The sequence below is a fragment of the Trichoderma harzianum genome (genome assembly GCF_003025095.1).
Source record: "Trichoderma harzianum CBS 226.95 unplaced genomic scaffold M431scaffold_6, whole genome shotgun sequence".
In the NCBI taxonomy this organism is placed as follows: Eukaryota; Fungi; Ascomycota; class Sordariomycetes; order Hypocreales; family Hypocreaceae; genus Trichoderma; species Trichoderma harzianum.
The window spans coordinates 607278-634825 of NW_020209254.1; the positions used below are offsets into that span (position 1 = coordinate 607278).

The window sequence follows — 27548 nt, forward strand, 5'->3', positions numbered from 1 at the left end:
GTTTTATACGGAGTGCCTTGTCCACTGGATGCCGACAGGAAATCCCATACCATCAGGCTAAATATGGAGCCTCAAGAGGGCTAAGAATGCTGTGAATTGGCAACAGGGTGGCAACAATAACAATACTTGCAACGTGTTCTGGAAGACTAAAGATGCTATGAAATCAGTCAATGGCCGAGTTCGTGATGACGTGCAGCAGGGTGGGGCGTGAGATGAAGCCCTCGGGTGAGGTTGAAAATGCTGTGAAATGTCGTCCTCGGTCACCTGTATTCGGTCGAGGCGGCGCCTTGTAGTCGAGACGCAAAGCTGTGGAGCTTGCCGGTGTAGAAAAATCATTAGGCCACGAGACTAAAACACCTTTAAAAACAGATCTTCTTTTACTGATTGGACAAGAAACATGAGGTGCATTACCTCAAAAAGTCATGACAGGACTCGTATACTCCATGCAGAGAGGACGCCAATAATAGTTGATTCCATCATCGCTACCGCTAAAGGTAGAACCTGCAGAACTTGAAGCTCTTGGGTAAAGCGAACCCTTACGGGGCAATCCATTCATGCGTCATTCTACCAACTGCATATTTATGGTACACACAGACTCACATCTGTTCATATAGACTAATAGGTACTTCAACAACGGTACATAATAAAAGACATTGCCTCTGCATCCTGTTGACGATTGAACTCCACGCAGTCGCTCGGGTGGCGGCATGGTATCTGAAAATACCGTTTATTGACAATAAAATCCATTCGTCTTGCTTTTGTTTATCGGCCATTTATCATCTTTGTTATAATATTGGCATTCTATAATGCTACAGGTAGCCACTCTCTGACACTATCATTACTTTCTTCCAGTAAGTCATTGTCTCTATATCCCTGTACCTTAGTAGGTAGTATCTATCCCTATTTCTATATTTCTCTAGTATCTGTGACTATCTATCTCTATATTTCTCTAGTATCTCTTAATATCTCTATGTTCCTCCAGTATGTGCTATTATAGCTACATCCCTCTGGTATTTGGCGCTATCACCAAGGTAGCTTGCATCTTCTGATCACTGCAGCTCACGGCAAGCCACATCTCCCGTTGACTTTGACCAAACCCTAAGCTTTCAATCACCACTCGCCACTCGCAAAGGTTCAACTTCACAAGGCTTTTTTACTTTTCCTCTTCTTCTATGGCGTCTATAAAAACTACATTTTCCCCCGGCGAGTCTACGTCTCAGTCTTCTTCCAGTCTTTTTTGATCTTTATCCTATCGACTAAAATCCCGAGTATAAGAGCCATCAGGGATTCCTAGCCGCTCGAGGATAAAATACGTGAGCTGATGTCGATTCTCGACACGACCCAACTGGAGAAGCTTTGGAAGCTTCGTAAGTTGACGAGTCTTAACGAGGACCAAGTGCAGGGGCTGCAGAGACTGCACGACCGCTACGAACTCGAAGGTCTCATCGACCTAGCCAAGAAAGCGCCTCACAACATCCGGAGTCTGATATGGGACAGACTCGACAGACAGCCCGTTGATGATTATGTGACTGAATTCGAGATTCGATGCGACATTTTTGACCGAATTAGGTGCATGTCCCGCGGCGAGATTAATACAGCATTATTTGCAGTCCTTATGGTGGCCCCGGTGCATGTTTTAAAGTCGAGACTTGCTGCGTTGGAGGATGATCGCGGAAACCAGACTGAAGTCGATGAGATGCTTTCTCAATGGCGAATTGCGAGTTTAAAAGGCATCCAAGCATGTATGTCCCCTTCTCAAAATCTTGGCTAGTATCATACTTCGTGAACGATTATTTGCTAAGCCTATGCTCTCCAGTTGTTAACAAAGGAAGTTCTCAAAAAGGAGGGCCATCGGGGGCGCCATCGATGGCAAATAGTCAACCAATCATCCTTCAACCAGCGCCGACTGCTCAATCACCAAATCATACGCGAAGCTCCGAGGCGGTGAAGCTTGTGAGTGCCTAGACCGCCCATTGGACATTTATCTCTCTAACAGTTATTACTGTAGTGCAAGCGCCGAGATGACAATAGATGCTGTTTCACTGGTATGCCCGACTCACACGAGGCTTATATTTTCCCATTACATCTATCAGAAAACACAACTATGATAACGGATATGCTCGAGATATTTTGGGACGCAGATACAGTGACTCAACTTGTTCCGTTGATTAGAGATCGTAACGTTACAGAATCTCCTCAAAATCTAATCTCCATGAATGGCCAACTTCATACCTGGTTCGAGGGCTGTAAAATGGCGCTTAAACCGATAGAGGAGACAGAAAAGGGCGTTGTAGTCCAGTTTCACTGGCTTAACAACAGCGAGTACGAGCCGGATTTGGACGTTTCCAAGGATTATATCGAGACCTTGACGAGTAAAACTAAGACTCAGAAAGGCCCGTTTTGGGGCCATGTGCTTGCTCATCGAGCAAGCGGTTTGAGACTTGATACAGGTCAGACTTTTGTATTGCGGTCGGAAAACCCGGATCATATGCCTAATTTCCAGCTTCTCAAGATGTCATGGGATCTCCGTCGTGTTGCCGCAATATGTGGCGCTGCTGCTGAAGAACCTTGGGAGGAGTCAGATGATGAGAAATACATGGATTACTATAGCGATGACGAGACTTGTTCATCTGTTTCGGAAGAAAACAACTATCCTGACGTGTTACGGTGGAGAGAAGAGGTTGGATGTGGGATCGAGATTGAAGCTGATGTCGAGATGGAGACGGACGAAGATGGACAGCCTGATGATGATTCTGAGGGATCCTCTTAGAAACAGGGGACTATTCCAGATCAGCAGGCCAGTAGTAGAGAAAGTATCCAGAGTAGAGGATACTAGAGAAATATAGAGATATGAACAGATACTAGAGGAGTATAGCTATAGTAGCAGGCACTAGAAGAAAATAGCGACAGTAGAAGATACTAGAGATAGTAGTAGTAACAACAGCAAATATCACTTGGGTAATAAGAAAGTAGTGATCTAGTCAGAGTAGCCGTAGTAGAAGACACTTGAACAAGTCTTAGTTTATAGTGTCGTGTTAGATTGGAAAAGAATCACTGTTGTCTTTCTATCAGTACGGAGTATATTCCTGTCTTCTTTCATCTTTGATATAACTTATATGCTGTCTCATCCCTGTCCATTTGTCTTGAAAAAGTGCCTACAATAACCTACCTATACCTTACCCCGCGGTGTGGTCTCGATGAAGGTTAAGATTGCTGTGAAATATGCAAGTCCAGGGGTGTGGTTGACTTATTTTCTACATTTGCAAGGATTCTGCATGTAATGACGTCAAACGGAACAAGTTGAATCCTCTTTTTCTTTTACGCTCCCTCCTTTCATTACATTCATTTTTCAAAAGCTGTTTATACCTTCAAGCTCTAGAACTTTGGTTCTTATTCGAGATGGAGAACCATCTTAACGGCAACGCGCACTCTCCCGAGCATGCTCAGGCTGATCTTCAGCAGATCACAGCCATCCTGCTGGATATCTATAAGAGCGGAGCTACGTCAGCTTACCACGCGTTTCGACACAGCTGAAGCCCGAGCCGCTACGAATGACGATCGACTAGCCGCAAACAACGATCAAGAATCTCGATGGGCGAGCGCGAAACGCAAACTGGTATCGTGTGCTGAAATCTGGGAACAAGGTAGAGACAAGGCCACGACAGGACGTGAAAATGCCGCAGATAACAAGTGGCAGCGAGGCTAGAGCTAGGATTAGTTTCCCATATCTTGCTGTTTTGCGAGGTTAGGAGTGCGGTAAGGAAAGTGATGGGAAGATACACCCAGTTCACCTGTGAAGCGCTATTAGAGGACATATAAAAGAGGGGGGGGGGGGAACAATTGTAACGTTTTTCTCAAGGCGAAATACTAATAAACTGGTTTAAACACTTCTTCTCTACACGGATGTTATTTCGGTATTTGCGATCTCTCTAATGCATTGGCCACATGTGTATACAGCCTCGGGTGAGGTTAAAAATGCTGTGAAGATTATGGAGGGGCGTGGCAGATGAATTTCAGACCCGTACATATGCATGTGCTGATAGAGAGGCAACAGGGGAGTTATCGCCAGCGTTATCGCACTTTACGGCCGCATCAAGTTGCTAGGCACACACCCAAAAGCTTGTTTCCAACCTATTTATAATTCCATGTTGGAATCTGCGTGTGATTGGGGTGACATATATCTCACAAAGCCTCAGGAGGACCTAAAATTGCTGTGAAAAATTATACGATAAGACTGGTTTCTTCTATATCTCTTGTGTGTGGATTACTTACACACCTAATAGGTAGGCACTTCGTAAATACCGCCATGGAACTACAAGCAGGTATCCCCAGCTTAGGTAGACTAGGTAAACATACGCGAGGCTCTCAGAGAGCGCAAAAATGCTGTGAAAGAAGACCTTGGCTCAGGACGCGAGCCGCAGACCGTCCGCCACGTCCGCCTCGTTTAGACATATAACATCGACATAAATTGCAAAGCACAACCAGGATGTGGAGCCTTATATGGCCTCGGGAGAAGTTAGAATTGCTGTGAAATGGATCTTATTGGCATTGGAAGGGGTGTGGAGCCTTATATGGCCTCGGGAGAGGTTAAAAATGCTGTGAAGATTGCCTCGCTATACGAAGAGTCCGCAACGCCTCGCGGGAGGTTAAGAATGTTGTGTAGGTTGCCTCATTGTTGCTATGATTCTTACGGGGATGCTCCGGAGATGTAAACCCACATGGGTCTACAAAACTACATGTACATCGAAACACGTCATAGCATCGGCGTCAACCTATCTAAACACAACGTCCAAAATACATGTAATCACAATCACGTTTCCAAGAAGTAGAAGTAATATCTTTTGCCATGGCATCTAGTGTTGAATTGCCGTCTAACAAAAAGAAGGAGATTTGCAGCACTTAGCCGCCCCTTCTAAATATACATGTTCTAGTCTCTATAAAGAAGACAAAAACAAAAGAGAAAAAACAAAAATCTATCATCGCCCGCACGCTGATTTCATGAGCGTAAAAACAGTTAATGCTGCGCGGACATCCCTTCTTATGTCTTTTGTTTCCGTTCTCGGAAAACAAATGATGTAGTCGTTCCCCCATTTTTGTCTAAAGCAGAAAAAAAAATCTTGGTATCTCCTCCACTCCAAAAAACAAGGATAGTGTAGAGGATATATGAAAAAACAAAAACACAAAAAAATGCCGAATTAACCCTGGCCATCCTTTTCTTCCTCGTCTTCTTGTTTTGTCTCGCCGTGATAACCTTCTCTCTTCTCGTTTCTTTGTTCGTGCCTCTACCCATTTTTGTGTAACCGTGACGCCGCGCCATAAAAAAAAAGCACAGAGAAAAAGAGAAATATATGCCGCCGCCGTGTCTTTCCCAAACACAGGAGAGAGGATGATAAAAACACAAGTTTGGTCGTTATAGTGGAGATGGGTTGTTGTTTGTTGTTTGTTTGGGTTTGTCATGTTGGAGGCATTTTGGAGCAGGATGAAGCTCATGCAATTTACATGAGCTGCTGCTGCAGCCTCTCCTTCTCTTCAGCAAAGACGATGCGGCTCATCTCGAGAACCCGCTCAAAGCCCTCGCGACCCTTGACGGCGTTCTCCTTGAAGCGCGTGCACAGCGAGTCCTCGATGCCGTTCTTGATGCGCTGCCAGCCGCCGCACAGGGCGGTGATGCGGGCGCTCTGGATGAACTGCGTGTGGTGGTCGCTCAGGGGCTTGTAGACGACCTCCTCTTGCACGCGGACCAGGTTGCTCCACGTCAGGTTCTGGCTGACCATTGTGACCGTCTTGCTCTGCGGGTCGACGTAGCTGGCCTCGTAGACGAAGCTCTCCTCCATGTTGCCGCCCAGTAGCGACTTGATCCAGTCGGGGGCGGCCTGCTTGCATGTGATGAGGCGCTCGGTGCGCAGGACGCCGGTCTCGGGGTCGACTCGTCGCGAGAGCGTGTCGACGGCGATGACGTGCTCAGACTTGTTGTTCCATGGGCCGTACTTGCGCCAGTTGGCCGTTGACACTTCGTCCCACGAGTAGTCGTAGGTGACTTGGTTTGAAAAGACCTTCATTGCTTCGTTTTCGTGTGTCGGTGTATATGGGGGAAGCAAATGAGCGAAGGGGGAGAAAAGGAGGGAAAAGGGTGTTTGTTGGTTTATATCAAGAAAAAGCTCCGATGCAGGTGGCGGGTCGCGGATGGCAAAGATAAAACCAATCAATGTCGTCAATGTTATCTAGGCTAGGGCAGTGATCAGCCGCGTGCGTGCCTGACGCTGTGACTCGTCTCAGCGATGTCCGATCGAGTGTGGTCCAGTGGAGTAAATGAAAGAACGCTGCCGTCTATTAAAAGAAAAAAAAGGGATCAGGATCTTCGTTGTACAGTATGACTCTTGCAAATGATCAAGAAACGAAACGATCCGGGGGCGGGAATTCGCAATTATATGGAGGCCGGGGTTAAGAGAAAAAAAAAAATCTAGTCAGCCGTGAGGGTTCGTGCGGGTTTTTCCCTCAGGAGCAGCTTCGCATGTGAACGGGCTTAGAAGAGGAGCTTCGGCATCGGAGCAAGCGACCTCGCCGGAAAAGGGTTTTTCTTCATTTTTTCGCTGTGAGGCTCCCTCTTCCATGGACTTAGTCATCTTGGCTATCGAGGAGGCTATTCCGCAAGAGGGAGCATCCAGCACGCATCAGGTTAGGGCCGCTGCAGCCGAGCGAGAAATCCTCGGGACGGTGGAAGACGGAAGTGGATCTGATTGGACTTCGGCGGTGCGGGAATCGGCAAGAAAGGGCAAGAACAAAGCAAAAATACGGTATGCATGGGAGGGGCAACAAAGAGGGCAGCTACGGTCCGGTGATGGCGGTCGGTCCTGCGCAAGTTGCGCTCTCGGCTCGATAAAGGCAGACCTTGGCAGAGAAATTCTTGTGGCGAGCAAACGGCAGTACCGCAACAAGGCGGTGGCGACGCCGGCGACGATCGTCATCGAGGGCCGCTCATTGGATCAGAATTATGGAAACATGCCAACTTTTTGGATTCTTGGTGTTCGATTGATTATCCATGGATTTTCCTTTGTTTAAGCCTTATGGGCATTTCCACGATCCCGGGGAAGGCCGCTTCGATCTGATGCGGAGAAGCATGGCCTTGCCCTACTCAGCCGCATCCTCGGGTTCTTCAATTGCACCCCGCAGATATCAACCGACAACCGCCATTGAGTATCTACCTCCAGTATTGAAGCTGATGTTTCTTTTTTCTTATATCTCTACTGTACTATATCCATACTGTAGGTAGCTTAGTACTAGCTAGGTGCCTTATCAAAGGACCTTAAACACGTAGCAGCAGTAACAGTAGCAGCAACAGTAGCACATTTAGTAATACCGCTACTACTACTACAATCACTTCTGCCGTGACTTATCTCCTTGTCCCCATGGGCTGACTATCAAGAATGTCGTATTCCAGAATTCATCTTGACTCTAGTAGTCTTCTCCCCGGCTGATGACCTCCTTCACGGTGGGTCGGATAAGTATAGTCTGCAGACAGTGTGTTAGTCTCCTGCATGTTCCAACGTCAGAACTAGGACAACTTACGTGCTCATACTGAGCGGTGTACGAGCCCTTCTTATCACACAAGGGCGGGTACGCCTCGACAATGTCGTTTTGCACCAGGCTGTTGAGCTATAAGCGAGTAAACAAACGTCAGCATCAAGAATTCTCAGTCAGGCATAAAAAAATGCGCCCCCCGCCCCCCCCGATAGGGGTATCACCACTTACACCCAATAGGTACTTCTCCTGGCCAAGGCGGTCGAGGTATCGTCGGCAGAAGGGCAGCGTTCCGAAGTTCTTGTTAATCACATTGAGCAGCGCCTTGGCCGAGCTGAGGCGGAGGTCGACGTGCTGCACGTCGCCAACCTTTGCGTAGTGCGACACCTCTCCGTCGTCACGAACGTATCCGTTACCCGTGCTGCCAAATGTCTCAATGGCAAACACGTCGCCCTCCTCCATCTTGGTCTGATCATTGCTCTTTACAATGGGCACGGCCTTTGTGCCGTGAATGCTGTACGGCAGGATGGTGTGTCCCGTCAGGTTGCGGATACTCTTGACGGGGTACGTCGTGCCGTCAATCTCGACCTCGTAGCTCTCCATGACCTCCTGAATGACACCACCGATCTCGCCCACGCGGGCATCAATGCCTGCTTCGCGCACACCGGCGTTGGTGGCGGCCCTGACTGCTGCGAGCAGGGGGTCGTACTTGGGCTCGAATGCCATGGTGAATGCAGAGTCGACAATCTTTCCGTTGACGTGAACACCAAAATCCACCTTCATGACGTCGTTCTGCTGCAGCACCATCTTGTTGCCCGCATTGGGAGTGTAGTGAGCGGCACAGTGGTTCAAGCTGAGACCGCAAGGAAAGCCCATACCGGCGATGTGGGCATCTCCCTCCTCCAGGCCCGCGTGGCCCGTAAGAGCACGCACACTGTCCTCAATGGTCTCAGCAATCTCGGTCAGGGTCTGGCCGGGCTTGATGACCTTTTGCGCATACTGTCGCACTTGACGATGCACCTCAGCGGCCTCTCGGTAGTCGGCCAAAAACTCGCTGTTGAGGTTGTCGAGGTGGCGCTTCTCCTCGTTGGTGGTTCGGTAGGCGTTGTCGTTCACGTACTCGACCTCCTCGCCCTTGGGAAACGTCTTGTTAGGGAACAGCTGGCTGACCATTACCCGGGGAGGCTCGGTCTGGCTGGTGGGAGCCTTCTTCTTCTTCTTGGGCTTTCTCTTCTTCTTCTTCTTGGCAGCTCCGGTGGTGGAGGGTTCTTCTGCCTCATCTTCGGAGTCTTCTCCGTCGTGGGCGTCTTCGGCATGGCCGTTGGCCGAGTTCCCTGCCTGGCCAGCCGGCTGGGTTCCTTCGGCCACTGGAGTTTTGCACACGGTCAGCATATACCGAGATTGTTTTAGTATGTAGATTCTCACCTTTCAGCTCCTTGAGAGCTTCAGTGGGGATTTGGGCTGCCATCTTGGCCAACTTGCGTTGTGTCGTGTGTGAGGTTTCCAAGCGATCAAATTTTGGCAGAGGGTTCTGCAGCGACTAAACCCCGCCATGGGTGCTGACAAAATTGTGTACACTAATCGGCAGTCGCTCCCGCGGCCTTTTTGTATGACAGAGTGACTAGCTTTTTATGTCTTTGAATTTGACAAGGGTGGATGACATCAATGCTTTACTTGTCGCACCTCTGAAAGCTTAGCAATGTTGGACAGCCGTATATCCGCAAACTGGCATACTCTCGTTGTCACTGAATGTAAAATGCATATACATTCGCCTATTTACCAAAATACGAGCGTCATCTCTCTACATGTATATAAGCGGGAATAACTTATTTCGCCAAAAATAACAAGTCCATCCATGATTCGCCTGGCAATTAATTTGTACATGCGGAATTTCAGTGGAGAGACGTGGGGTTTGCTTTGCTACAGTACCACAATCGGCGGGGCGGCATCGGATCTCATTCCAAGGTCGATCAGGCAGCAAACGAAGAGCTTTCAACTTCAAGCAGAAGACCGATGAGTTTTGGAAGATAGCATGGAGCCTCAAGTGCAGAGATTGCTGGACAAGGTCTGGAAGAAGTTCCAGGAAACACCTCAGGACAAACGCCTGTGTAAGCCAGCCACAACTCCATATCAATCTCTTCTTATAAGGCACCATGGGCACTCATATAGAATCCCATTGCGCTATTCTTATGGAATTCCAAAAACCAGAATCATCAATTACTAACGCTTCTTCAACATAGTAATCGGCATAGGCGGTATCCCAGGCTCAGGCACGTATCCCTTCCTCCCATCAAACCTCTCACTCTCACTCTCACTCTCACTCTCACCTCCCTACTAACAAAACTCCCCAGGCAAAACAACACTCGCCCACATCATCACAGACAAAATCAACGCCCTCTCCCTCAAAAATGATCCCTCGTCTCCTCCACCAGCGGCCTTCGTCCCCATGGACGGCTTCCACCTCACCCGCGCCGCCCTCTCCGCCATGCCCGACCCAGTCACCGCCCACGCCCGTCGCGGCGCCCCATTCACTTTCGACGCCCCCAAGTATCTCGCCCTCGTGCAGTCTCTAAGAGAACCCATTTCACCTGCCGTAACGATATTCGCGCCGTCGTTTGATCACGCTGTGAAGGACCCCAAGGAGAACGACATTGCAGTACTGCCGACTCATCGAATTGTCGTCTTGGAAGGGCTGTACCTGACGTTGGACAAGGTCGTATGGCGAGATGCAGGGGCATTGTTCGATGAGCTTTGGTTCGTCGAGGTGGACTTTGAGGTGGCGAGGAAGAGGCTGAGGGAGAGGCATGTACGAGCGGGCATTGTGAAGACTGTGGAAGAAGGCGATAAGAGGGCTATGGAGAACGATTTGGTAAATGGGAGGGAGATTATAGATTGCAGGTTGCAAGTTCATGAGTTGGTTCAGAGTAGAGAAGATGGAAGTTGGGTCCATGAATAGAATATGACAATTTATATACATAGATCAAAAACCAGACTTTTTCTTTTTAGAAGACAAGTAGCAACCAGGCTAAAATAACATGTACGCCGAGCAAATATGTAACAGCTCGCTTCAAAAAGAAGAGGTAAAGAAGAAGACTAAATAGTCACAAAGAGAAAGGGGAATATTGATGTCCATCCAATCAACAAAGAAAGAAAATCCAACAAGAAGTGATTCCGAGTAATGAAAAGCGTGCAAACAGGCAAATATCCAAAACACTGTTCAACCAACTGCCAATACTTAGTTGTTCTCAGCCGCCACAGGTTCATGAGAGTGCTCAGCACTTTCGCGAGCCGCTTGGCTAAGCCTCTTCATCTCAGGGACCATGGTGACACCCGTGCCCTTTCTCTCCCGCGTAGCTTCTACCCACCTCTTTTCATCTTTGGGAGCTGGCACATGCGCCTGGGCATCCAAGCCCAGCACCTCCATCAGCTCGGGTATCTCTACATGATCCCTCGTAGTCTTCATCCTGTGGCACCACGTAATCCTCTTCTCTTCAGCCCGGTCCTCCTCTTCTCTGGCCTTGCCGTTTTTGTTTCCGTTTTCCGGCCTCTCAAACGTTCCAAACTGGGGATGCTGCTCCTCATGCGGCGTTGTAACCGGCGTCGAAACCTGGAACGGCTCATAGAGAAACTCGCCGCCCACCTGCCGATGGTCACCAGATTTCAGCGCCAGGCCCTTGGGCACTTGCTTCAGCCCCTGAACGATGCTATCGAAGATCCCTCTTGACGTGCTCTTCTTTGCGTATGCTGGCTTATCTCCCATGTTGAGCGTCTTGACCATGCCCAGTGCGTCGAATAGCGATCGAGTCGGGTCCGTGTATATGGGGAACTGGCAACCCGTCTCTTTGGCATACATGTCGATCAGGGCAGGGTCGCCGCATCCGACGACGGTGATGAAGGTGCTGATGGGGAGTCGCAGAAGAGAATCGGGGGTAATATGTTCGGACAGGGTACGGAGGTATTCCTGGCAGTTCTAGAGCTGGGTGTTAGCTGTGCTGTCACAAGGAGAGCTAGAGCAGCAGTAAGAAACAGAAAAGACATACGCCGCAGAAAAAGTGCCGGATAAAGATGACGAGCACTCGTCTGGCCTTGTTGTTGCCCATATAAAGGCTCTTGAACGTCCTCGACTTGCCATGGCGGTCCAGCACGATGTAGTCTTCAATCATCTTCTGGACATTGGCAGACGGCAGCTCGTTGTTCGTGGACAGCTCGCCATCAAAGTCCTGCGGCTGGGTCTTGTCGATGTCGATGGAAGCCGGCTTGGACCGCCTGTGAGACGACGCCTTTTCCGACAGTGCGTGGTGCTCTTCGTGACTCTGGGAAGCATCGTCGCTTTCTCTGGGCGGATTTTGGTGCTCGATGTCCTTGAGGATGCCCGTAAACGAGTGTGGCGGGGGGCCAGTTGGGTCAGCCATTTCGATGCTGTGGTGGGATGTAGGAAGAAGGAGAAGAGTTGGTGATATAAGTAGCTGTAGCTAAAGAGCAATAAATGCCACACACAAAGCAAGATGAATCAGAGAGAGGAACGAAGACGGGTGCAGCCAGCTATGATGATATATCCATCACGTCCCGATGCAATCGGACTTCAAAGCCAGGGGCGCTTGGAGCTCCATCTGACGCTAACGCAACCTGAACCTTGGAAAACTGTCGTCCCGGCCTGGGAACCAAGTTACTCCGTCCGGTCGTCGTCCTCTTCTTGCGCTGCGCCACGGCGGACCAATGCTTTTTTTCAGGGTCCCCATGCGGTGCGGTGACATGAGCAGCTGGTGCTGATGACACGAATCGCTTTGCTGCCATTGGAAGTGCCCATCCTCTGGACGATATCAACGGGATGGTTCCATTTCTTAGAGTTGCCGGCGTTCGGATTGATTGGGGGTGCGGCGGTCGGTACAAGCACAAAGCCTCAAAGGGGACTTTTCAGTGGGCGCCAATCGGCTCCGGGGCTCCTCAGGTCCTTGGACCAGCGGCCTGCGGAAGCGTCCAATGGCAGCGCTTGGTTCGGTGAATCTGCGCCCGGATGCGTGGATGACAAAGGCCAGCGTGCGTACCTGTACCTGTATCTGTGCCCTTTGTGTGCCTGAATTGTACCGTTACAGCACGGAGCATCCAGTATTAGTAACGCCTCTGTGGCTGGGACTGGACCCATGCAGCTCTCTTGAATCTCACATGCATCCATTCTTCAATATCACAAAGGCTACTGTACCCAAAATACTCTAATCCAAACCCCAGATCCCAAGCGATGTCCTAAGCCCCAGACTCTCCACCGCGGCTGTGCTCGTTTCGTCGTTTCAAATTCCGTCAATCACTGTATTGTTAATCCTAAAATCTGCAAGTCAAACGCAGTGACAGCGCAAGCTTATATCCGTCAAGTGGTTTGCCGCAAAGGTGGATCCATCCATCACAAGTTTCATCATTCTTGGCTCTCATCTTTGCATCCACCTCCTCGACATCGCCATCTTCACCGTTTAGCCCACCATGTCCGACGCAGACGAAAACGACCTTTTCAACATCCAAATCTCCGATTCAGAAGATGACAAAGCAGAGAAGAAGTCCAAGCGCACCGGTCAATCAGAGGATGACTTCAAGGCAGTGAAAAACACATATCATGCCAAGATAGAGAATGGCAATGTAAGGCACTCATAACACGCTTCTTGGATAAGAAACATGAATTAACCGGTGCCATTATCCAGATTTACCAAACACTTTCCCTCCCATTGGGGCCTGATGCCAACAAGCAGCATGTCCAGGAGGTCATCCATGCGGCAGAAGAGCTCTACTTCTTCCGCCGCTATCAGCAGGTCGTCGATCTCGTATCAAAGGTCCTCGATCTGGAAGGCGACAAGGGCGGCTTGGATGAGGAGTCAAGAGAGCTGCTCACCATGTATCAGTCAAGATGTAGGCAAAAAATGAAGCAAAACGATTAAATCAACCCTTTTCTCAACACAGCCACTCAGCAACACCCCCTTCACGCCTGTGATTTTTGGCCACTCATGCAGTTAATCTCGTATCGTCCTACACAGCCCATTTGTCGGGCCTATTCATTACATTCAATGGACCTCTATCAACCATCCTAGAGATGTGCCTAAGCCTTGGTCCAATATAGATAGGCAATCCATTTTGATCCTTTCAACATTCATCGCACACACCAAAAATCTCACTATTAGCCACGATTACCAATCCTCAATAATACCTCAAAAAGCTTTTCCCAATCCATCACGTCTTTGCAGACACCGGCCCTCAGAAACTAGCAAAGGCACCCTCGTTTGCGACAGGCCCGCCGCCCACCGCCCATCGGGAAGAGCTCAAGCCTTTTGGGCTAGGCTTAGGCTTCTTGCTGATGAAGATAGGCGCTGTAGGCTTAAGAGGAGTTGTTGCTTCTTTCTTCGCAGCCACGGCCGCAGTCGTCGTGGTCGGGGCTGAACGGGCTATGAAAGCAGGATCAGTAATCTTATCCATCTCTGTTACTCTCTGGCATGACATACTGCCTGGAGTGGCCCATCGAGACGTCGCAAGTCCACCTGGAGCCTTCAAGTCAGATTTCGAGGCTCCACTTGATGCCTTGGAGGCAGAGTTCAACGGTTCGGTTGGCGTCGCTGGGGTAGGGCTTGAGACATCGGTTGTTACCTTCGCTGTGGAACTTGGGAGTTCTGCTCTCGAGGTAGATTGCGAGGGTATGCTTGGTTCCTTCAAGCCAGTATTAGAAGGGCGAACTGGGGTTTGTGGACCAGAACTAGAGGTTACCTAAGCTCTATGTTTGGCCATACCCAGATCAATCTTCTTCTTCGGCTCATCTGCAAGAGGCGAACCCGTTCTAGAGCCACTTGGAATAGGTGAGCTCCTTTTGGATTCAACTTCAGCCGGCTTAGGCGACCTCTTTTGGATTTCTTGGAGTCCTGAAGCCTTGATCTTATCTTGGCGCGACACGGCATGCGTCTCCAGTTCCTTGATATCCGCAGTGGTGTATTTGATGCGCTTGCTTGGCTTCTCGGCAATTTCTTGGAGATCTTGCAGTGTTTCACTCGAAATAGAGACGCCGTTGTTTCCGACGCTGATGCCATGCCTATACTGTACCTTTCTTTTGATACGGACGAGCAGTCGGAGAAGATCAACAAGTTCGTCTTTCAATTCGTCAGACTCAGCCTCGGATTCCATGAATCCCTGGGCCATCCAATTGGCGATCGCTGTCGATTCGATTTCCGCAACACCCTTTTCAGGGACATTAACTCCAGTTGCAGTGATCTCTGATAATATTTGGTGAACAATGCACTGCATGTGGTCTGCGGCGGCCTCTATAGTCAGTGATGGCTGCGGTTGAGCTTCATCCTCCAAGTTAAGAAGGCTTTTTTCGGAATCTTGGTGCAATGGTGCTTCGGTTGATTGTGGCGTTTGTAGAGTGGCTCTTTTATCGCCATCAGCCGTCTCTGGAACATCTTCCGATGCTTTCGAAACGGCTTTCGGAGCTGCTTTCGAGGGAGTTGGGAGAGGACTAGCTGCTTCTTCCTTTGAAGCAGCGACGATTGGGGCGAGTTTGGGAGACGCAGGTCTCGGCTCACAAAACTGCCGAGCAGATTGTTGGAGAGTTTTCAGCAAATACTGAAAACTTTCCGCAGCAGCGACAGTTCGGAGCTTCACCTTGTGCAGGCGCTCATTCCTTGCGCCATAAATGATACAATAAGGCCCTTGAATGACCGGAACACCGAGGCTGAGGACGTTGTAAACTGATTGGGGTTGGCCGGATGGCATAAGCATAAGGAGTCCCTCGTTTCGTTGCATAGAGACCTTTGCTACGAATTTTGCAGAAACGGATGAGCCATCGCCGTCAATAAGCGTGCATTCGCCTTGAGATAGGATGTGCTCCACGGTCTGTTGCGGAGCAGATGATATTGGCCTGGGCTCGCCGAGATTTCTACTCGCAGAGACGGCATTTTGGCCCTGGCTGCTAGAGCCTGAGCTGACTCGGAGTCCATTGCGCGGCGCATTTGGATGAGAGACATGAGTTGATGCCTGCGCGAGAACATTACTCACACCTCTCGAAGATCTAGTAGACGAGGGAGCCTTGGGAATGGCAAAGGGCCGTATTTGGGGTGCTGGCATTGCAAGCCTTGGCGGTGCACTAGCAGAAGATGTGAGCACAGATGAAACATGGAATCTCTATGCAAGGTATCTTGACTTACGACTCAACTGCATGGCGTGCCATGTACTGATTTGTGATCTGAGCCCAAGGGCGGCTACTGCCAAGCTCTAGCCCTTCCATTTGTTGGCTTTCTTCATCGACAATTTTTTCTATGCACATGTTAGTTCGGAGATCAGATGATAATCAGGCTTCGTTCACTTACTTCCCCATTTGCTCTCGAGGTTATCCTTTCGAGCTTGCGGGATATGGCTCGTTCCAGAGCGCATGGGCTGGTAGCTTGGTCGCTTCGACACATTGCTCAATGGAAGCTCATCTTGCCTGCCTCTTCCGAGCTCGGCCTAGAGTTGGAAAGGTTAGCTACATCTATTCTTCTTCATTTATCGAAGCATCACGATCATCGAGTGAAGAGAAACGACGAGTTCGTCAGGAAGGTGTCGAAGGCTGATCAGGTTCATCTTACCATAAGGGCTTGCTTGACGACCTCCTCGGGATCTGGACCATGCATCGTGACGATTGGCAATCTCAGCGTTTGGAAATGATGCTGAAGGCTGCTGATGGAGATGAATTCCCAAGAAGAGTTGAGGAATGGCGTTATGGGTATTGTATCAAGAAGATGTGCAGGAGGATGCGAAGGGAAGAGTGTGAAAATTGGGTGAAGAGGGATGGAAGGAGATGAGGAGGAAGGGAAGGAGGAGGAAGGGCTTGGAATTTCTGTTTTCTTTTTATCAGGCGAGAGATCGGATGAAATTCAATACCTCAGGCACACAGGGGCAGCCTGCCCCTTATCCAGTGCTGAGCAGGTGCCAAAGCTCCTGAGAAGAGCTGCTACAGCGCTTCTTATCGGCCGCAGATACTCATTGCTTTGGCAACCGATAAGGCACCTGCAGAATGCGCATCTACAAAAACGAGCATTGTTGTTTCTCTGCCTTGAAATGAGGATCTTGCGTGGAAAGGAGATTCTCGCTCGCATAGCTGCTTTGTGTTGGCTGAAGATATTTAGCTCTGTGCTGATCAAGACCTCAGCGATTTCAACAACAAATATTGTGCCAAGTCATATGAAATACAGAGATCTGAAGTTAATTGTTGCTTGTTATATGTCGTTGTTTGCATTATTCCAGCAACTCGTGTCGTGCTTTAATGCACCTATCCGATGTCAAATGTCCATGTCCCCGAGGGGAGAGAAGGCCGTAGGCAGACTATTACCTGCCTTCATTTTTTTGGTTTAAACATAAATCACAAATTAAGAGTGCAAGTATTAACCGACCTATACGACAACTAGAATAGAATTAACCGCTTCTGCGATTGGAGAGAGATGCGATCTTACCACCTCTCTTTTCGCAGGTCAACTGAAGTAATGCTCTATTTTTGGCGAACGTAGAAGAATATCACATACGTTCGATTCTAAATAGCAACCATAACAGTTTGCTGAGCGAACATGTTTATTTGCTAATTTTGTGAGAGTGGTGATTTGATGAAGTTTCGCTATATTTGTTCGACTCGCTAATAAATCACCTACTGTAATTGGATTCATGGATCAGTTTTGCCGCAAACCAACGCTGCACAAACAGCTGACAGAGGCGCTCGATTGTATCATATATCACAGAGAGTACTATCAAAACCAGATTTGTTCTATCCTGCTTGGTTTTGATATAGTTTCCTTAATACGTGAGGGCTCACGTTTGCCCGTCATCCGCCGGCTATAGCGATTCATCCGTCGGAAACTACCAATAGCAGCCAACATAATACGGCTTTGCGTCCCAATGGCACTTCCCCAGCTTTCTCCAAACTAGCCTCACCGACTAGCACGAATCCACCCGGCGCAGCTGTAATAAATTGGGGTATTAGCGGCAAGAGTCGGTCGGCTTTAGACCGAGGTTTTGTACAAATTGAGGACTTGTTGAATGTTTTGCGTATTTGCAGCCAATCTCTATATAACCTTCTCATATTATGTAGATACTCTTCTGCTATCTGTTGACTTAAAATGGAATGTCGAATAAACAAATCCCGTGATAGAACGAACCGATGCTTGATTTATGCAGTCATATGTAAAATATTGCAATCACACAATATCTCAGATGCAGCTTGATTGCATCTCCAGCGACACGCTATTCCCTATTATTTCCCGCCAATTCGGCAATCAATTCAAGTCTCGCTAATCCTTTTCCGAGGCGTTAGATGCGATGTCGGCATGAGCATGGTAGCCAGAAATTCGTCTATCTACTGCAGCCCATGATTAAATGTTACTTATCGTATTATTTCATTCCATGTACGGAGTATTAACGTGATACTGGTGATCCACCCCACCTTAGCACCTTTGCCTTGAGTATAAATGGTGAATGCGGGGAGGGTAGAACAACACACGTCTTCATTTACTTGCACACCAATTCGGCATTGAGCCGCTCATCTTTGTACAGAAATACTTGGCAATTCCCATCTGATTTACAAAACAAGACGCCATGACAAGAAAAGTCTCAACACAGGAAGTTTCCCGGCACAATAAGAGAGATGATACGTGGATCGTCGTGGATGGCGAGGTGTACGACATGACTGAATTCGCCCCGGAGCATCCTGGCGGACCAGAGAGTGAGTTCAATCTCACAGAGCAATTGTCCATCATGTTACTCAAGTACTGTTAGTTATACATAAATTCTCTGGGATGGACGCTACAGAGGAGTATAGCAGAGTACATTCGCCTTCATTAATTAGGGAGACTCTGGGAGCAAAAGGCCATGTTGGATCGTTGGACACATCGACGATAACAGAAGACTGGAAAGCCGCCAACCAGGCCACAAAGCAGTCTGCCTTGGCTACACCCCGAGAGAAGCCAGCTCTTGATGAGATTTTCAACATGGATGATTTCGAAAAGGCGGCACATGTGACACTATCGGACAAATCATGGGCCTACATTAAGGGAGCCTCGAATGACAACATTACAAGAGACGCCAACAGTTCCATGCTTCGACAGATCTGGCTGCGCCCTAAGGTTTTGCGCAATGTAGGCAGTGTGACGGCACGGACAACCCTTTTTGGATGCGACCTTGAAATACCCGTCTTCATCTCGCCTACTGGAGCTGCGCGAGCTGGCGGTGCTGAGGGTGAACTGACTTTGGCTCGAGGCGCTGGTGAGGCCGGCATTGTGCATTGCTTCGCGACGCCATCATCATACACCCATCTAGAGATTTTACAGGAGACAAAACACCAGGCATTTTTCCAGCTGTATGTCAACAAAGATCGATCAAAATCTGAAACTATTGTCCGCACAATCGAGGCTACTGGCAAAGTGAAGGCTATTCTCGTGACAGTTGACGTCCCTGTCATTCCGAAGCGAGAAGATGACGAGCGTGTAAAGTCAAAGGAGCAGCTCCAGATAGCTGGAATTGGTCTAACACCTGAAATGTTCGTTGGCGATAATAAAGGCGCCGGCATGGCACGTCAAGTCTCATCGTTCATCGATCCGACATTTAGCTGGGACGATTTGAAGTGGCTTCGAAGCATCACGGAGTTGCCAATTGTCGTCAAGGGCATTCAAACCGCAGCTGATGCCATCATGGCTGCGAAAATGGGAGTTCAAGGTATCGTGATAAGCAACCATGGTGGTCGTGCAGTTGACACTGCGCCCCCGACCATCCTTGTCTTGCTGGAGTTGCAGAAGAATTGTCCAGAGATATTCAGCCAGCTTGAGGTTTTGATTGACGGCGGTTTTCGACGAGGCTCGGATATTGTCAAGGCTATTTGTTTGGGCGCATCTGCCGTTGGACTCGGCAGACCGTTTCTCTACTCCTTGGGCTATGGCCAAGAAGGTGTAGAGCGTGTAGCATGGAGTAAGTTTTACCAATTTTCTCTCGGCATGAGTTTGCCATGGTACTGATGACTTCTGCAGTTCTCAAAGACGAAATTGAAACCGCTATGCGCCTATGTGGTATGACGGATTTGATGAGAGATGCGCATCCAGACTTTGTGAATACCAGCACCCTGGACTTGATGGTGCCTGGTCTCAAGCATCCCTATGCGCGTAAGGTGAACAAGTCAAATGGATGGCTAAGTTCACTGCGGTCTAAGTTGTAACTTGAAGAGTGATGATATGGTGATTTGTATAGCGCGATGAATCGCACGAAGCCTCGCGAGGATAGAATTTGTTTTCATGCTGGTAACAATCTTCAACAGAGAAGCTCTCCTGCCTAGTCTAGTATTATTTACGACACGGGATGCTCGATAGCAATATTGGGGTGTTGAATAGGCGCCCCCTCGCTGTCGCCTCCATTATCCAACATCTATCCCAATCGTGTCGCACCACGCCATGAATTTCTCCTTCTCAATTATCCCCCCATGTCTTCTATCTCGTCCATACAACCCCATAGACCACCCCTCGGTCCACACCGCGTTCGTTTTGCAATTGACTCTTCCCGCACAGACAGTCTGCCACATGAACAAACCGCCCAGCAGGCCCGCGTTGACAAGAGACGATGAGTTTGTTCTCCAGCTCTTGATGTCGTAAGCGAACTTTTGGCTCACCGTCTCCAGATCGTGGAACCGAGCGGGTGCCAACGCTGTGAGAAGGCGTGCTCTTGTGAGCCATGATGTTATGCATGCTCCTTGTAATATTGGCCAGCTAGCGTGCCTTGGTTGTTGCAAGCTGATGATGGATTGCCGGAAGTTCATATGCCACGCATAAAAATTGCCGGTTGTACTTTGTGGAGGATAATTGGTATTATGAAGATCGTATTCCATGCCCAGCCATTCGTGTATTTCCTGCAAATCGTCCATGAGGCCTTCTACAGCTTCTTGGACATCGCTGGGTGGAACCGGCTCTGGGGACAGGACCATTTCGGTAATCTTCTTGAAGAGATTCGGTCCGTCTATAAGATGCGTCCATAGAGAGAGCACGGCATTGTTATCGTCCGCTGAGTTGGATGTGTCACCGCCAATTGCTTCTCGTATCACTCTTTCCCATTCGTCTTCTGCCAAGAAGCACGTATTATGGTTAAGAAACGCCTCGTGAACCTTGAATAATCGTACATTATTAGGATGTGTGTTTCAATCTCGGTGACAGAACACAAGACTTACAAGAGGGCCAACGTAGGCTGCAATCAAAGCCAACTCAAAGTCTGTCTGGAAGTGATCGGCCCCTTGATGTTGTATAAGTTGAGCTACGCCCGCAGCATGTTGTGTCCAAGAATGCGCTGTTTCTGCCCTTCCATTTAAAAGCTAAAATGATGCTTCAGTAATTGTCATCAATGAAGCTGTACATCGTCAATACCTCAAAGAATCCTAATAATTCCGCGGCACAAAGTGTTTCTGGTGTCTTCCACTCCTCTACATCATTAAGGGCTTCCTGGAGAGCCTTTAATGCTTTGTCATATAGACGATAGACCTCCAAATCCGGGTCATCTGAGAAGCCATCATCTTTGAGCGTGATTTGTCGAACACGGGCTGCAAGGCAATCTACAGCACATGTCAATGGTAAAACGTGTCCATACCGGGATGGAATGACAGATAGTAGAGTTTTGCGCTGGGGAGGCTGTGATTCATGTAGCTCGAGTCTCGGATTGGGAGATGATTGGGCTTTGAAACTGAGGTGAAGTCCCGCGAGTGACTCTACCAGATGTATAATTGCAAAGTTATCGGCAAAGTAGCTTCTGGAATGCTTATTGGCAGTGAAGCTGGAAGGCCGGCTGGATATTCCCGTCTGGTGGAAGTAATAGCGCTCGTTGGTGCATCGCCACGGCTAGAAGATGATGCCTCTGTTGAAGAAGAGGTCTGAGAAGAGCTCGAAGTTTTTAAAATTGTGTTCAAGATCCATTTAGGAGGTTGTTTGATACCGATTTTTCCGTAATTATCTCTTTGACGTCTCGTTTCCGCAACATTTCGCATAGCATGTCGTCGAATCACATTGCGAACGGCAGGATCGGTAGGTAGTTTTGCATCGGTGTATTCGACAAAAGTGAATTCTTTTTCCTGTTCCTTCTCCTGGTTATTATTCTGCATGGCATAGAGAATTTCAAGGCAATTCTCGTGGTGTTTCTTCTCCCGGTCGTTGATAGAAGCCGGAGTTGGGCGTCAAGGGGCAGACAGAAAAAGTCATAGAGTAACGGAAGACGAAGAGATTAAGGGAGATGAAGACTGATGCGAATTCGAGTTGAGTTCCATCGACACTGGGATATAAACTTGGTAAACACGAGGACTTTACTTGAGCACCTCCTTCATCAAGTCTATAACGGCAAGAAGTGGTCAAAAGGTCCATAGTCTCTTGTATTTCCGATCAATAGCTAATTGCTAGCAGTATAAGCACGGGCACTCGAAAAATTCTGTTAAAAGGCTGTTAACTATATCCGGTTGATACACGGCAGATTCAAAGGAAGCATAACGGTGAAGTCAACCGCCTGGATGTAGCTAGGGTCGCTTATATCGCCTAATAGCCAACTCTACGAATTGGTCTACAAATGGAAGGACAGCAAAGATGCACCACGAAACACACAATTAAATGATAATTTGCACCACGAAATGGATCGTTGAATGCTACAAATTGGACAAATCCTCGGAGATGCATCGACGTTCCTCGACTCGGTGACACCGTAGGGTATGGGTTTGGTGGCGACTATTCAGTTCAATGTTTGGCTAGCTCTTGGGCGGATGTTTCCTAGTGCCAAGCAATGGAGATTGATACGGGGTTACCAAAAAAAAACATCCATACAATTTTATAGTGCAGTCCGGCGGTGATTTTGACATCTCGCATCAATTGAGTTATGAACTTGGTAGCATTGAGTAATTACTGGACATCGAAACGCTACAGCGAAAAATGTGTGATACATATATGCATGTATATAGTTGTCTTAGACCTTCAACTTATTTGTGAAAAAGTCTTGATCTTTAAATTCCCGATGTCCAGTTTCTTGTTTCTGCCTTCGCTACCAGGTAAGCTGTGTACATACCAATTCCGCGACATCTCACTAACGACAAAGCCATTATTTGTTAGTAAACTTCAATTCTATTCGGATACCGGCAGCCACTAATCTCACTCCCTTAATAGTCGGCCTGTCCGGAATCATTTAAAAAAAAAGATGGATTGAAATTTTCCTCTCCAATACCAACTCAAGGGAAACAGCCGGCGATTTTAACATCCATGGATCGCGGAATCGGCTTCTTCCTTCCTTTGCAACGCCGAGCGTTAGCTGTTCACAACTACGGAAGATTCCGCTAGTGGGGAACCCCCAGAGCCGGTTCCGTGACGGGCAACAATGCTAACACCGACAAATTACTTAGCGTAAACGCCGAATAATATGGAGGAGGTTCATTTTGTTGCCTCTGCGGAGTGAGCAATCTGTGAGACAATTAGCATCTGTGAATCGCACCTTGGCAGAGAGATTGGGTGTTGAGGTCGTTCCGAAGACATACCGACTTCAGGTCCCCAGCAAGAGAGTAGAGACGCGAGTCAGCAGTCGACACAATGAGCGCCGAGCATGACTGGAGACAAACTGTCGCGGTGAAGCAGCAGCAAAGGCAATCGAACGTAGATGCTTTCATCGCCGATCAGGATCCGGCCTTGACAGAGAAAATCACGGCCCTTGATGATGTTGTCGTTCTATCGAAGCTGTTGGCTACGGGAGGGCTGAAGAGCGAAGATGTGACAAAGGCATACATTACAAGGTAGCGACGTTCGCTCTTACCGATTAAGCTGAATTGACTGACATTGAGGCAATTTAGAGCTATTGAAGCTCATAACAAGGTGAGTTTGCATACTCATGTCTGCGTGGGTATATTCTACAGACATCTAACCATGGCGAGAACAGACAAATTGGCAAGCCCTCCCCCTCACTGAATCAGCCGCTTAATGTAGCTGTATGACTAACAACTAACCTTTGAGAATACAGCCTTACGGAGGTGCTATTCTCCGAAGCTATTCAGGACGCTCAAAGGCTGGATGAGTATCTTCGTGCGAATGGAAAACCCATTGGCCCCTTCCACGGAGTCCCAGTGACGCTCAAGGATCAGTTCAATGTCAAGGGCTATGATACCACGCTTGGATACACTGTTAGAGCACTCAAGCCTGTTTCTGAAGATGCTGCGCTGGTAAAAATGCTGCGATCAACGGGTGCTGTCATCATAGCCAAGACAAACGTCCCTCAAAGTGTTATGGTATAAAATCTTCTCCCAAACTATGGAGAAAGGAAGATCGTGTTTCTAACAACATCCAGTGGGGAGAGACGGACAATCCGCTTTACGGACTGACAACGAATCCTATTAACGCAGACTATACTCCAGGAGGTTCAACCGGTGGCGAAGGCGCAGCATTATACATGAAGGGCAGCATCTTGGGGTGGGGAACAGATATTGGCGGGAGCATTCGTATCCCAAGCCACATGATGGGTCTCTACGGCCTCAGATGCAGTGTACGCCTACGGATTAGCATGTTCTTCAGTGATACGAACAGACGGCTAATGTGTTGCAGAACTCGAGATTGCCGCACTGGGGGTGTCTTGTCTCGACAGATGGCCAAGAACATTCGCCGTCAACCGTTGGTCCGCTCGCTCGCTCTCTTTCCACCATCCACCATGCCATGAGGGAAATCATTCTCCGTGAGCCCTGGCAGAGCGACTCCAATGTCTCGCCTATCGCATGGCGGCAGAACATGTATGACGAATATTCTTCTAGGAAGCTAACAATCGGCCTTTTTCTTGACGATGGCATAGTCAGGCCTCATCCGCCAATCACCAGAGTGTTACAGCAGGCAGCAGCAGCTCTTAGAGCCGCAGGCCATGAAGTCATTGACTGGCCACTGGACCTCCATGCCGAATCCATCGAATTGATTGACGAGCTGTTTGTTGTCGACGGCGGACAGGACATTCGACAAGATGTAGAGGCGGGAGGCGAGCCCTTTATCCCCGCTATAGAAAGCCTCGTCAACGCGGGCCCTGCTATCTCCGTGTACGATTACTGGCAGCTAAACAAGCGCAAGGCCGCCCTACGACAAGCTCACCTCGAAAAATGGAAATCCGTCAAGTCTCCCGCGACGGGGAGGACCGTAGATGCGATACTGATGCCGGTCATGCCTCACTCGGCGGTCCCGCACCAAGCAAGCCGATACACGGGCTACACCAAGATATGGAACTTGGTCGACTATGTAGCATTGGCCCTTCCAGGAGGCAAAGTTGAGGCTGGTGACTGTGACGCGCAGTGGGATTATGCTCCGCGAAATGAGAGGGATGAGTGGATAGGGAGCGTTTGGAGGGATCGCAAAGAGGAGATGGCTGAGATGGGGCTTCCGGTTGGAGTGCAGATTGTTGGAGGGAGGTTGGAAGAAGAGAAGGTGTTGGCAATAGGCAAAGTCTTGGACGACTTGTTGAGGGCGTAGGGGTGGTTGAGAGGCTTTTTGTGAGTATCGTTTCAATCATTATGAGAGCGTCCTATTCTTCAGTCTTCCTCTATATGATCTTTTTGACGGAGACATCATTGAAAGGTCATTTTCTTTGAATCCATGTCCCTTGAGAAGAATGTATGCCTCCTGGGGGTTCCTCTGACAAACATCCCTATCAGATGAAAGCTGGCGGAGAATTTCGGATGCAACGAGCCGATGCTCTGGTCCAACAGAAGTCACAAGTCTACGGAGCACTGCATCTAACCATTTCTACGACTCAAGGTAGTAGCACTAGATCCCAAAGGAATGGGTCATGAGGCTACTAGGGATACGATGAGGCCACAATATACAGCTGAACCTATGGATCAATAGACTCATACTGTGTGTCTACTAATGTATGCATGAATGGATGTGCATGTGAAGGCAAGGCAGAGTCAAAATAGTCTACTCTTTGCCATCCGTACTCAGTTTACCATGTCTCAAGTCATTCAAGCAACTACAGTGAAAGGAATAGGCACTTCGAGGCAGCTCATGTGCCTCTTTGCCAAATTTAGGTCCGAGGAGAGACACCAAGGGATGGCTGTGCTCACTTGGTCCGTGAGCTGAGGCGGGTTGGCGGGCAATCAAGGAAAGCAAACTCCGAGGTCCCGATGGAAGCCGTAGCATAGCGTCTTGTGAGGCGATTCGTGTTTGTGGAGCGATGTTCCGGCCGTTGGCCACCTAGACCCAACATGGTGAATAAAGTAAAGATGCAGCGTCGCATCTGGCGCTCCCGCAATCGACTCTAATCTGCAGGAGAGCGGGCTGGGCTGTCAATGCAAAACACGTTAAAAGTGATCGGCCTTGACGCAACCGTAGGTGCCAGTGTACTGTAAAATACTACGCAGATACGCTCCTGCAAGGCGGATTCTGGGAGATTTTGTGTAGCATCTGAGATTGCGTCTGCTGGAGTCGCACGCGCCTCTCCTGACCAGTTGACCAACCCGACCCCAATCCCCAGGGCTAACCAAAGGCAGTGCAAAGCACAGGGCTGGTCAGGTTCTAGAAGCTTATGCCAAGATCCAGGTGTTGATCTCTGCTTTTGATGTGACTAAGTGTTACTACGCTGATACCACACGATTGATTGCCTCGGCGAGTTCGCGTTGATGCTCCGTTGGACAAGTGATAAGAGCCTTGGCGATATCCCCGCTCGACAAACAGACGGCGACAAAAGACGGTGTGATTTGACAAAACAAAGAAGACCAGAAACCCTCATCAGTCCGATCCGTGCTCCGAGAATGTTCCCACAGGTTGGTAATGGTATCAGTAAACACGCAACTACATCAGGTTCTCCCTTCGGAGAATATGGGGAATGTATTGAACAGGGCGCAGAGACGAATTATATCCGCACGGGGATGATTTGTGCCTGAATTCACCCGGGTATCATAGCATTTTGACGACGATGCTGGTCGTGAGACGCATTTTAAACGGTTGACTTCACGGCTACCGGCACCAAAGCATGTCATCTACAGGTGACTAGCCGATGGCGATATTTGTAGATGGAAAGGCGTAAGGGCGCGTCTGTGGCTGCGGGAGCTAAGATAGGTACAGATTCGCTTGGGCGCTACTCGTATACTTGCTGAGGGCCAGGACGATGAGGCTCAAAATGCCAGGCTTCTGGTCTTGTCTGTATGCTTTTTTGTTGTTTTTTCTGCTTTTTGGACGCAACGCACGTTACAACTGGAGGCAACCGTCAGCTGCGAGTTCCTTTGCTACGCATGTTGGCTCTTTTCAACCGCTCCTTTCCATTTATGCAGAGGGACGAGCCACCGGCTGGCCCTTGACCTAAGGACTGGGGTAAATCACGTCAAGGCCCGAAATAGGCAGGTCGAAATGCTTATCCCTGGATGCCGACAAATGGGAAATTCAGAAGCCGTGGTGTGGCGGGTCCCAGCAACCTTAAGATAACCTAGAAGCACGAAGCCCACAAAAACGGACGATGCCTGACTAGTGCGGGCATTCGGAGAGAAGAGGAGAAGAGAGGAGAGGGGATTGGGGCCGTTGCGAATGGAGTTGTGGTGGTTGACCAGAGGTGAGGTGGTTTGTATGAGCGGATGGTTGAAAATGGAAAAGTTCAAGCGTTATCTACATCATGTTGTTTTGACAAGAGACAAAAAGTAAGGGTTCGAGGTAAAGATAAGAATAAAGATAAGGTAGCCGACATCAATGTACCAGTAAGCAGCGAGATAACACCCCGTCCGTGCTTGCTCGGCGCCCAGAATCAGGTGCCGGACTCTCGCTACGACCAGCCACTAAAGCGCCCCCGAGTTGAAGTAAAATCCGCCTCCGCAGGCCCTAAAAGCCCCAAGCGCAGTGCTTATTCCTCTTAGCTCGCCCTTCTAGAACCCTTCTGCGCCATTTGCGTCGGATCAACGTGTGGCGCTTTCTAGTGTCTCGGCCGCTTATCTCTTTTGTCCTTTCTGTCCGCCACCAGAATCAACCAACAATCGACTGCCAGGCACCAGCATTTCTCACAGGCGTCTTGGCTCGCCTGATGAATGGACTAGG

The 27548-nt window shown here is 48.9% G+C and overlaps 11 protein-coding genes across 11 annotated transcripts; 6 read left to right on the top strand and 5 right to left on the bottom strand.

Moving 5' to 3' along the window:
- Positions 1-1321: 1321 nt before the first annotated feature.
- M431DRAFT_494848 (hypothetical protein) lies at positions 1322-2770 on the top strand (the record flags this gene model as incomplete). The annotated part of the gene is made up of 5 exons (XM_024917289.1): positions 1322-1362; positions 1414-1742; positions 1817-1818; positions 2009-2514; positions 2611-2770. The coding sequence occupies 5 exons, from the start codon at positions 1322-1324 to the stop codon at positions 2768-2770; spliced, it is 1038 nt and encodes a 345-aa protein (XP_024774306.1).
- Positions 2771-5247: 2477 nt separating this feature from the next.
- Positions 5248-6520, bottom strand: M431DRAFT_508047 (hypothetical protein). Its single transcript, XM_024919057.1, has one exon. The coding sequence runs from the start codon at positions 6057-6059 to the stop codon at positions 5496-5498; it is 564 nt and encodes a 187-aa protein (XP_024774307.1). The 5' UTR covers positions 6060-6520; the 3' UTR covers positions 5248-5495.
- Positions 6521-6570: 50 nt separating this feature from the next.
- Positions 6571-7341, top strand: M431DRAFT_425036 (hypothetical protein). The gene has a single exon (XM_024915060.1). The coding sequence runs from the start codon at positions 6610-6612 to the stop codon at positions 7057-7059; it is 450 nt and encodes a 149-aa protein (XP_024774308.1). The 5' UTR covers positions 6571-6609; the 3' UTR covers positions 7060-7341.
- On the bottom strand, positions 7002-9025 carry M431DRAFT_508048 (hypothetical protein). Its single transcript, XM_024919058.1, has 4 exons — positions 8944-9025; positions 7750-8885; positions 7567-7653; positions 7002-7509 (listed from the first exon to the last, which is right to left on the bottom strand). The coding sequence occupies exons 1-4, from the start codon at positions 8984-8986 to the stop codon at positions 7453-7455; spliced, it is 1323 nt and encodes a 440-aa protein (XP_024774309.1). The 5' UTR covers positions 8987-9025; the 3' UTR covers positions 7002-7452.
- A 525-nt stretch (positions 9026-9550) lies between these two features.
- Positions 9551-10474, top strand: M431DRAFT_494852 (hypothetical protein; the record flags this gene model as incomplete). Its single annotated transcript, XM_024917290.1, has 3 exons — positions 9551-9626; positions 9759-9788; positions 9870-10474. 3 exons carry the CDS (start codon positions 9551-9553, stop codon positions 10472-10474), a joined length of 711 nt encoding a protein of 236 aa, XP_024774310.1.
- Positions 10475-10753: 279 nt separating this feature from the next.
- M431DRAFT_86358 (hypothetical protein) lies at positions 10754-11930 on the bottom strand (the record flags this gene model as incomplete). Its single annotated transcript, XM_024923666.1, has 2 exons — positions 10754-11488; positions 11559-11930. 2 exons carry the CDS (start codon positions 11928-11930, stop codon positions 10754-10756), a joined length of 1107 nt encoding a protein of 368 aa, XP_024774311.1.
- Positions 11931-12990: 1060 nt separating this feature from the next.
- Positions 12991-13439, top strand: M431DRAFT_85925 (hypothetical protein; the record flags this gene model as incomplete). The annotated part of the gene is made up of 2 exons (XM_024923615.1): positions 12991-13143; positions 13206-13439. The coding sequence occupies 2 exons, from the start codon at positions 12991-12993 to the stop codon at positions 13437-13439; spliced, it is 387 nt and encodes a 128-aa protein (XP_024774312.1).
- A 313-nt stretch (positions 13440-13752) lies between these two features.
- Positions 13753-16154, bottom strand: M431DRAFT_494855 (hypothetical protein; the record flags this gene model as incomplete). The annotated part of the gene is made up of 6 exons (XM_024917291.1): positions 13753-13931; positions 13998-14225; positions 14280-15628; positions 15690-15798; positions 15852-15987; positions 16110-16154. The coding sequence occupies 6 exons, from the start codon at positions 16152-16154 to the stop codon at positions 13753-13755; spliced, it is 2046 nt and encodes a 681-aa protein (XP_024774313.1).
- A 1951-nt stretch (positions 16155-18105) lies between these two features.
- Positions 18106-19714, top strand: M431DRAFT_85231 (hypothetical protein; the record flags this gene model as incomplete). Its single annotated transcript, XM_024923530.1, has 3 exons — positions 18106-18232; positions 18286-19470; positions 19530-19714. The coding sequence occupies 3 exons, from the start codon at positions 18106-18108 to the stop codon at positions 19712-19714; spliced, it is 1497 nt and encodes a 498-aa protein (XP_024774314.1).
- A 128-nt stretch (positions 19715-19842) lies between these two features.
- Positions 19843-21634, bottom strand: M431DRAFT_494858 (hypothetical protein; the record flags this gene model as incomplete). Its single annotated transcript, XM_024917292.1, has 5 exons — positions 19843-19920; positions 20162-20505; positions 20710-20854; positions 20907-21219; positions 21249-21634. 5 exons carry the CDS (start codon positions 21632-21634, stop codon positions 19843-19845), a joined length of 1266 nt encoding a protein of 421 aa, XP_024774315.1.
- A 1305-nt stretch (positions 21635-22939) lies between these two features.
- Positions 22940-25375, top strand: M431DRAFT_115413 (hypothetical protein). Its single transcript, XM_024911933.1, has 6 exons — positions 22940-23293; positions 23351-23372; positions 23437-23444; positions 23518-23782; positions 23842-24036; positions 24096-25375. Exons 1-6 carry the CDS (start codon positions 23094-23096, stop codon positions 24996-24998), a joined length of 1593 nt encoding a protein of 530 aa, XP_024774316.1. The 5' UTR covers positions 22940-23093; the 3' UTR covers positions 24999-25375.
- Positions 25376-27548: the final 2173 nt, after the last annotated feature.